Raw genomic sequence first — 10,504 nt, forward strand, 5'->3', positions numbered from 1 at the left:
TGCACCTCTGGCACTTTCCCTACGGCATTTAATGGCAAGTGTTTTATTTTTTTTTTTTTTTTTTTTTTTTGTCATTTTTTTTGAGTTTACAACGAAATTTTACGAGTTTAATCTCGAAACACAACACTTTGATGAGTTTATTCCAGAATCCTAGTTTTTCGCAATATAATGCACTTTAATCTCTACGGCCCTATAATAGTGTAGTTGGTGTTGGTGTAGAGGGTTTTTTTAAAATATTTTGTTTAATATTTAATTGTTGTATTGTTTGGATGTTGTAGGTATTGTTGGAATTTTTTTTGTGTATTTTTTTTTTTTTTTTTTTTTTTTTTGTCATTTATGACACAACCCTTTCCTGCCATTGATGAGTTATTATTGATGTGTTAGTTTTTGCTGTTTTTCGGGTTGTGGGGGTGTTGTGGGTGTTCTGAAAGGAATTTAGAAGATGGTGTGTGTGGTCCTGTGTGGTGTGCAAAAGTTTTTACACACAGGTAAGCTAAAATGATCACCAAAAATACAACAGCATCTTAATCAAAATAGTGTAATATTATGGAGAAAATTGCTGATGTCCACAAAGAGGTCTTTGACTGTGCAGTCTTTGTTAAACTTCTTTATTAAACTTAAAGGGATAGTTCACCCTAAAATGAAAATTCTGTCATCATTTACTCAGCCTTGACTTGTTCCAAAACTATATATTTCTTTCTACTGCTGAACACAAAAGAAGATATTTTGAAGTATCTTAGTTACAGCTGACGATAGCCATTGACTTTCATAGTATTTTTGCCCATACTATGGAAGTCAGTGGCTACTGTCAACGGTTTGGTTTCCAACACTGGTTCCAGCAACTTGAGGGTGAGTGAATGATGGAAAAAAAAAGTTTAATTTTTGGGTGAACGATCCATTTAAAAAAGGATTTTTTTTTTTTTTTTTTTTTTTTTTTTTTACATATTCATACATTAAAATATTCTGGGGGTCATGAAAAGTTTGTGAATATGATTCAAGATACTGGTCCCAGCTGTCAACTTAAAGGGGTGGTTGACTGGTTGTTGCTTTTTTTCTAGGCTTGATTGTGTTTATGGAGTGCAGTCTAACATGTGTTCATGCTTTGTTTTTTAAAGAAAAAAACATTATTTTTTCACATAATTTACCTTTATTCCACACCGATCTGTCTCTTCTCTGACAAATGCCTCGGTTATTTCCTATTATTATGAAGCCCCTCCCTCAGAAATAAGCGGTGGGCTGAGATTGGTCAGCTGGCTCAGTGTGTTGTGATTCGCTAAACCGCCTCTAGAGCACGTCTGAACATCCCGCCCCTCAAGCTCAGAATGTGCTCCGGTTGTATTGTAAACAATCACATCCTCTATATTGCTTATCAATTTAAACCATTGAGACGCAGAGAATATTAATGAAGAGGATCGCACAGAACCTTTGCAAGCATGGCTCTTAATGGTATGTTTGTTTGTCGTTGTCTCATACTTTTAGATACACTGTTGTTTGTAAATGCTACTGTTTCTGTTAGCTTTTAATATACGGTTTTATTCTGATTAAAGTTTTAATACAGCACAGCAACTGCACACGCGTCCATATATAACGCTTCTCATTGTGTGAAAATAAGTGTATAAATGGAACAGTTTGTTGGAGCTGATCTGACGATCTGAATGAGAGAGTTTATCTGGGTTTGTGATGTAACGGACCCGGGAGGAAGCTCGTTGTAGTGTCTTACCAGCCATTTTTTGTAGGCATTAAACTGCCAGAATTTTAAAATACATTGAACTTTCAGCACTGCATCTCTGCAGATATTATTTATGCTCAAACCACAACATTACACACTAACTAATGTTAAAAAAGTGAAATCGCAATCAACCACCCCTTTAAAAACAAAACTCTGGCAGGAAAAGAGTTAATGCGTCCTTATTACACGTTACACAATGTAAAACCTGATAAGTTACCAGAAAATAAAGCAGCCAGGCATTGGCTGCTAATGCGACTTAGAAAATGACAAGCATCAGATATGGAGTATAAAGCAAATCTGTGGATGGTTCAAAATTCACACAGGTACCCCGTGACTTTTGCATGGCCAGGGATGAAGAGACCCCTAGAAAAGCATATGTGTGTGTGCGCACATGTAATTCAGTTTCCGCTCTCTCTCGCTCTACATTCCCCACTTTATTCCAGACATCGTAGAGTGAAGTTATTGCATGTGACATGCTCAGCAGTAGGAGAGGGGTGCGAGCTGAAAAATTGCATTACTCCACAAAGCAGAATGCCAGGGGAACAAGATGAGATACATCTCTGCTTCTTGATAACACTAGAATTATTTAAAGTAGAAGAGGGGAAGAAGGAGTGGAGAATATTTTCCAGTCTATATTTAGATTTGGAGCAATCGCAGCAGAACAGACAGGCAGAGTTTCTATCTGCTTCAGATGAGCTACAGGGTGGGCTGTGAGCGGGCAGATCTATCAGCCTCTGAGCTTCAGATTAAACTACAAACTGAATCAAAGGGGAAATAAACTGAATCAGTTCTAAAAGAACAGACACATTCTCATAGGCTGCGTGAACACTGCTAAACCAAATGTACAGACCTAATATTTTGACACCAAGCTGATTTTTTGTCCTGTCTGATAATATTCACTTTAAATTAGAGTTGTCAGTCAATAAAAATATTTAATTGTGATTATTTAACCCTCTGGGGTCCGAGGGTGTTTTGGGGCCCTGGAGAAGTTTTGACATGCCCTGACATTTTTGCTTTTTTCAGTTGCTTATAACCATATAAGTCTGAAAACACTGTATTCAGCACAAACTGGGCTACAATAATATGTGAGCAGCATGTATGTACATTTTTGTCCATATAAGTCTGAAAACAATGTTTTTGGTTGGTTATTGGATAAATTAAATTTTTAAGTCACTGAATAAGGCCATAAAACACACAGAACATTTGTTCACAAGACTTTTGAGAACTGGAGCTTGTAGCCTAGAGTTTTTGCTTCAAAATGATCGCTCACAGAAAACAATATATTGATTAAAATTTTCTTACACTTTTTGAGTAGATAGGGTCTATGCGAGAAGGCATCAACTATCATCTATGCTGTGATTCACCTGAGAAGACAAAGGCCTGCATAATGAGCTGCATAATGAGCCTATCATGATCTATCTATCTATCTATCTATCTATCTATCTATCTATCTATCTATCTATCTATCTATCTATCTATCATCTAATCATACCAGTGTTAATGTTAACTAAAACTAAAACTATTGTCATTATTTAACATAAAATAAACATTTACTGAAATAAAATAATTATAATATAATATAAAAAGCTTTGAACTTATTTTACTCCAGCTATTTGCCAATGTTTCTAATTTTCATTTAGTTTAATTTGATGTAATAAAATAACTAAATTTAAATAAAAAATGAATAAAAACTATACATATAAAAACAATAACTAATACAAATTTACAAAAAAAACAACAACAATAAAATGGCTAAAACTTAAAAAAATACAAAAGAAAATCTAATTCAAAAAATATATATAAAAAATGTATACCATCTCAATCATAGTAAATTAACATTATAACAAATTAAATTTCATTTCATTAAAAGTTGCCCAAATCAGATGCCAAAAAAAAAAAAAAAAAAAAGTCACATAAAAAGTGAGTAAATGGCTAAAATGGTCTTCCATCATCATTCCAGGATCAGTTCAAAGATTATTACATTCCAGGACCTTGTATGTGCTAATTGCTTTAATTACAAGCCTCTAAATCAGTTCACTTTAATTATATTTACACTTCCATGTTAAGACAAGCCCACAGTTTCCTGTGAATGCCACTAAACTGCAATTACTGTAAGCCAAAAGGCTCTGCTGAATAAAGCACACAGCGACATCTGTCTAAATCAATACTTCATCGACACATGGACAGCAGAGACTGTCCATCAGTGAATTATCTCAGCCCTTATTTTATCCTAGATTGCTTCAGTGCATATTCTGCATCACGTTCAGTGAGAACATCTGTATTGTTCTATAATGTCAATGCCTTTGTAAATGTGACTTTTGATGTATTTTGGAAGTTTCCTCAATTAAAACAAGCTGAGCTCAGTGTAGGCAGTAATGATGTACTTTCTGTGGACCGACTTTTCTCCATGTAAAAAGTCCCTTTTTATTCTTACACATATGATATAAATTACCAGATTTAACAGCATTTCATGATCATGACAGGAGTCTATAGAGCTTAACTCAAATTTATCCCAGAACATTTCTTTAATGCTTAAATTAGTGCCATTAAAAAGACATTCTCCTTCTAATGGCTACATTACATTGCAGCACAAGTCTAAGAATATTAGTTACCAAAGTGCCATTAATTTTAAAACGCCTAAAGTAATAAAGTACATAATAAAAATGGGTGCAGTCAATAAAGCTTACCGGAAAGTACAAGAGGATCGCTCCAAACAAGATGGCCTCTAGCAAGATGAGTCCTGATGCTCTGATACTCTGAAACACATCAAAAACAACATCACATTGGAAAACCTCTATGTTTAAACTATTCTTTTGATAGAAATGGGTCAGTGGAAAACCATCCATTTGTGACTAGTGCATAACTTATCCCTTTGCACACAAATGCATTCTCATTGGACTATTCTAATGTGTTCACAGATGTTGATTAATCTTTGTTCTCTTCACACTGATGCCTTGCCCTGGAATAAATCTGGTCTGGTTCAGAATAACATTCACAACTTTACACTTTATTTTGAGTCTATTTTAGACATTCTACTAACTATAAGTAACTTTGTAACTACGTCAACTCCCAGTCATTAGAGTATTTGTAGACTGTCTACTTGATCTGCTAACACTTTATTTTGTTGGTCCCCTACAGACATTCTACTGATTATAAGTAACTTTGCAAGTATGTTAACTTACTCTACTAACCCTAATTTATTAATCTAATAAGAGATAACTGAATGCCTAAAGTAGACTACCAAAATAAAGTGTAACCAAAATAACTAAGAAAAACTGGTAACACTTTAAGATTTTCAGATCAAGATTTTCAGTATCACTAAAAACGCCCAGGCAAGTATGTGGCAGGTTGGAATTAAACTCTATATTGCATTTGTCACATTTTGAGATATTTATGTTATCCAGAAAAGCTAAAATGCTTTTTTTTCTCTCTCTCTCTGGCACTGCGGCATGTATAGGTATGTCTCCTTTAAAGCGGAGCAAATGAGAATCACATTAAGAGGCAACAGGTAAGCTGTCAAATGCTTTCTGAAATCAAACAGCCAATAGAAAGCACTTGACAGTGTGAGCTGAAACAGAGCAAAATTTCTAATCCTAACTTTCATTTAGCATTTACTTCTCCAGCATTTATGGATCGCTTTCAGGCAGCGCCCAGACGGAGCATGCTTCCAGAGTAAATTAAAATGCTGGCACTATCAAAACTGAGTGCCCTACATATCGACAGCCTAAACGGCGCCTCACTGCAGGGATTAATGAACCTTCCTCGCAGTCAGTGTGAATCCAGTCTACTATTACTCAGGCCACAGACTGCATGTCTGCTCAAGCTAAGACAGTAGCATGTGTGGCATACGCTTCTGAAATACTCTCCATATATGTTAATAATGTCCTAATATAGTATGTAGCTGTCGTGTTTTTTTGTATGTATTTTTATTATGTGAAGTATTCTGATTGAGGAAAAAATAAAAAATAAAATATATATATATATATATAACCCTGCATGCTGGCTTATGCCATAATTGACAGAAGTCACTAAACCTGCTAAAGTTGTTCAAATATATGGGTGAGGAAATCTGTCGAGAACATTTTCAAGTTAAATGCTAGAAACAAAACTAAATTAAGAAAATGAAATACAGTATAATACATCTTAAAGGGTAAAAATGTATTCTCCTAAAGGCACAAACGCTTTTGCTTGACGTGACAATGAGGTTCGTTCCTGTGTGTCAAGCAAGTCCATTTGAACTGCTGTTGACCATATTTTATGTGCTCTATGCATGTGTGCTTATCAGTGTTTATATATGAATGAAAGTTTAATTAAATCTGTTCATTAGATTGTGTCTCTTCACACTGCAAGACTTGGACTAAACCTTGATGCATATGGATTACTTTTACAATGGCTTTATTAACATTTTGAAAACTGAACAATTCGATTTCATGGACTTTCAATGGATGGACAAAAATGATGAAAATATTACATATGTCTGTGTGCCAAAGATGAATAAAAGCCTTACGGGCTTGAAAAAAAATGGATGACATAATTTTATTTTTTGGGGGGTAGAACCAACCCTTTAATTGAAGTGATTCACATTAAAAAAAAGAAGTGTCTGCATAAATCATAATAGTGTTTTTTGACCCTATACTTAGTCAATATAGTCTCTCATTTCATTCAGCACCATCAGTTCACTCAGTTCTCACATTCTGACAGAAAAATATGGAAAAATTGTAAGAGGTACAACAGCTTATCACTGGGGCAACACCCTTAAAAGGAACACCTTTGTATCTTCTTTACCCATAAAGGGTGCATGTTACTACCTTAGAGTAGTACCTTTATGTTACTCTTGTGGTACTAATTTGCACCTTTTGGGGTAAATAAAATAGGGTACTGCCCCAGTGATAAGCTGTTGTACCCCTAAAGGTACAATATTTGCACATTTCTTTTTGAGAGATAATAGACTGCGCCATGTAGTAACAAGAATAGTGAAGTCAGCCTCATCTTTATGTCAGGTTCTATTCTACATGTTGGAGTTTATCTTGTGATGAATTTTTTATGAATGTTGTTTGTATGTTAATAATGATGTCATGGAAAGCACTTTGACACTGTAGAAAAATAAGATCTCTCTGTGAAGAATAGCTGGAGTGATCTCTCCCTTTCCTTTTCTAAGGTAATATTTTGCATCAAATAACACCTCTTTTTCCTTCCTCTGTAATTCCTCTGAAAATTTTGTCTCTTTCACTCTAAAGGTGCAATCCATTCATTTAGTTTCCCAGGAACTCCATTCTCTCTGTCCTTTATCAACCTTGCTTGTGTCTCAACCTGTCTCTGGTCTAAATATCTCCTTAATTAACTCAAATAAGCTTAAAATATACACTCTAAAAAACTCTGGGGTGTTTTTTTTTTTCAAACCAAATGCTGGGTTGAGACCACTGGGTAGGACGTTGGGTTGTTTTAACCCAGTTTTGGGTTGAAAATTGGTCTTGATCATAACCCAGCAGTGCTGGGTTGGGAACGCTGACGTGAAAGAGAGCACGCACATCATGTTAACATCGGACAACGCCAGTGTGAGAAGCCGCCATTTTCTCAGCGTGAAAGAAGCGAGAAGCGAGTGAAAGACATTAGGGTTAGTAAAGATTCAAAATGTAAAGTTATCATTCATTGTTTATGTCCGGGAGTATTTTGAGGTTTCATGAAAGGCGGAAATAAAAGAGCTTATATTGAAAAATACGCGGATGCGGTTTTCACCTCGGAGGTCTTAACAGCCTCTTTTACTGAACGGAAGAGGTACTTTTAATATAATGTCCGTGAGTGTCTTATATTTACATAAGATTTTACAATATCCACACTTTTTGAGGTGTTAATAGGCTATGGTTATTGTTACGGTTACACTCATGTTAATTTTCTTATTAATTAATTAATTAATTTTTCTATTAAAAATCTTATTTTTCGCGGTTAAACTGAATGTACGTTAGTTTCCTAAAGGAAACGGCGTTATGTAATAAAGAGTAGCATAATTATTTTGAGGCTGTTGAAGTGGTAATTGTTAATGTTTTGCATGTAATATTTCAGACTTGTTGAGCTTGTGTCTTCTTTTGTGAGGAGGAGACGGTTTTCTCAGCTTCTTCAGAAGAGAGGAAAAGATGGTTTTAAGGCAAGTAACTTAAACTTCATAATTCCATCATGTTATTTTTTTTTTTTTTTTACTAAGACTAAAAGAATGTTTGTTTTTTTAGATTCGATGGATGCGGTTTTCTAGAGCTCTGTTTTAGACAGAGACATTAAACAACCACACAAAGTGTTGAAATTATAAAACAGACTATTTACCTATCCTTACTGATGTGAATACACCTCTATCTAAAAAAATGGATAGTAACATTAATTAAACGTTTTCTTTTTTCAAATGTTTTTCTCTTTTTAGGCCACTGATGAAGAACAGGCGGTGACTGGGATGAATGCTGGTCAAAGAAGAGAATGTCCTTTCCCCTAAATTGACGCAGCAGTGGTTTTAAAGGAGGACGCTGTCCTGGATGATGTAAAAGATGTCACATGATGTGCTGATGGGGCTTCTTCATGACTACATCAGTTATGCTAAAGAGACCATGAAAATTGACATGCTTGTTCTGTGTTGTTTAGTAGAAATGGAGTTTGCACTCTGTCATTCATACACATGCTCACATTCTTTCACACACGCATGCATCTGTTAAATGTTATAATATCAGGGTTAATGTTGTGGTTTATTTGTGTACTGTCATGCCAGAATAGTTTGTAAAGAACTTAACTAATTGTACAATTATTGTATAATAGTATTTTTGTATATTTTTCTACAATATATAAAATTTACCAAAAAAGTCAAATTGGACCTTAAAAGTTATATTCAACAAATGTTCGATGTTTTATTTATCAACTCTGTAGCTGTTAATGCTATACTTTTCTGCATTTCTTCTTACATGCTTGTTACTTTTTGACTGTTTTCTCTTGTTTCAAATAAATATTTACCTTTTGATAGTTATTATTTGTGTGTAAAAGTGATTTTAAAATGAACAAGATTTGTAGGTTTAATGCCTTGATTTTGGTTTATTTTAGCCTAGCAATGTAGTAATTTTAAACCATAAAAAAGCAACCCAGCATGCTGGGTTAAACATAATAACCCAACAAGTCATTCAACTGAGAAGCTGACAGATGAAAACAAAGATGTCGTAGCATGATGAAACCAAGGCTCCTTGAAAAAAATATGTGCCTCTAACTACATTTTTGCAAAACTCCAAAAATGTACCTATACATACATTTCACTGCAGTTTACATCTGAAATAAACACTGGAGGAAATAAAATGCCAGCCATTTTTATTCCTTGTCACAGAAATTTTGCTTGCAGTGGCAGATTATTAATTATGTAAGAGTTGTTTTTGTGTGATTCCGTGCACAGTACTGTCGATCTCAAAATGATTTACTATAGTGATTGATTTTTTGTCTTAAGTCTGTCTTTGTTGACATTATCAGTTAGGCTGAGTGTAGGTGGAACGTTATTTTCTAATGCAATTAAGCTTTTACTACCACTTACTGAACATTTTACTTTCAAACTGCCACAATACGGACAACAACCAACAAATCACATTAATCTATTCTGGATAAATTTACAGCACTTTTATTGCCAGTCAATGGTCCTTTCACTTTGAATGTTTCATGAAACGTGCAAGAAGCAAAGTAAAATCATCTTGAAGAAATGTAGCCGCAGACATGTATAATGTAGCATAACGTAGATCACACTTGCAACTTTTTTTTTTTAAATAATATATCTCAAAGCCATTTTGTTTCTAATTTAACAAGGAATTAAATGTCACCTAACACACAGAATACTGTACACTTGAAGTATGAGTGACTATTTGTAATGTAACTCAGCATGGAAACATCCCGGTGTCGATAAGAACAGGATGTGCTTCATGGAAACAGTTGCCATCTTAATTAGATCCCTCCAGCAGCACATGCTCACCTTGTTCCTACGGAAATGGTAGAGCAGCACCATACTGATGAAATCCACCAGCATGCACAAGCCCTGGAAGGAGAGCACCGCCATACGCAGGGCGCCGTCACCCCAGGCCACGCAGGGCACATCGTCCTTGCAAAAATCACAGCCTTCTTGGCAGGGCAGACAGTGGCTGGAACTTTCTGGAACATCCATGTGATGTGGCAAACCCTCTGTGCCCTTCCCTCTCACTTTCCCTGGAAAACAAATCAAATAACATTACATGATGTTCTTTTAAACAACTCTGCATTACATTTCAGTTACTGTGTCTTACCACTTGCATAAATCTGTATACATTTTAATCACACCAACAAAAAAGCGCAAAGATTTGTGAAATTAGCAGCACAGACTTGACATTTAAAGCGGTCCAGCCCACCCTTCCCTCCAGTCATTGGTGGTCTCATCAGTAGGCAACTCACACCATTTCATGTGCTAGCCAGGGTGGATGGGTGTGTACACACCATCTGGGCAGTTAGAATGGATGCACCAGTTGTTACTGCCTCAATTGCACATCTCATATCTATGACAATTTGTTATTCAATAGTTTTACTCTCTATTAAAATCCAACTGTTATCTGGGGTATCACAAAGAAATAATAATAATAATTATAAAAAAGGTGTCTTTTTTACATTAGCTGATAATTGGCAGTCAGTGATTACCCACACTGCAAGTTAATAAAGAATAATATACAGGAAGTGACACCATCAATGGGATTTTAAAGGTGAAGTGTATAATGTTTCCTATGCTACAATATGTTGCAAGTT

At 35.1% G+C, this 10,504-nt stretch overlaps 1 protein-coding gene across 2 annotated transcripts in view; it reads right to left on the reverse strand.

The window, feature by feature from the left end:
* Positions 1-9,998, reverse strand: part of gpr158a (G protein-coupled receptor 158a) — a 61,389-nt gene extending 51,391 nt beyond the window's left edge. The window contains exons 1-2 of one of the 2 annotated variants that reach the window (XM_042714114.1): positions 9,708-9,998; positions 4,417-4,485 (exon numbers count right to left, since the gene is read on the reverse strand). In XM_042714114.1, the coding sequence (XP_042570048.1) occupies positions 4,417-4,485; positions 9,708-9,896 (258 nt within the window). In that variant the 5' untranslated portion in view covers positions 9,897-9,998. The remainder of the gene's footprint in view (positions 1-4,416; positions 4,486-9,707) is intronic. The other variant, XM_042714115.1, reaches the window with a different exon arrangement.
* Positions 9,999-10,504: the final 506 nt, after the last annotated feature.

The sequence above is a fragment of the Cyprinus carpio genome, chromosome A24 (genome assembly GCF_018340385.1).
Source record: "Cyprinus carpio isolate SPL01 chromosome A24, ASM1834038v1, whole genome shotgun sequence".
Classification (NCBI taxonomy): Eukaryota; Metazoa; Chordata; class Actinopteri; order Cypriniformes; family Cyprinidae; genus Cyprinus; species Cyprinus carpio.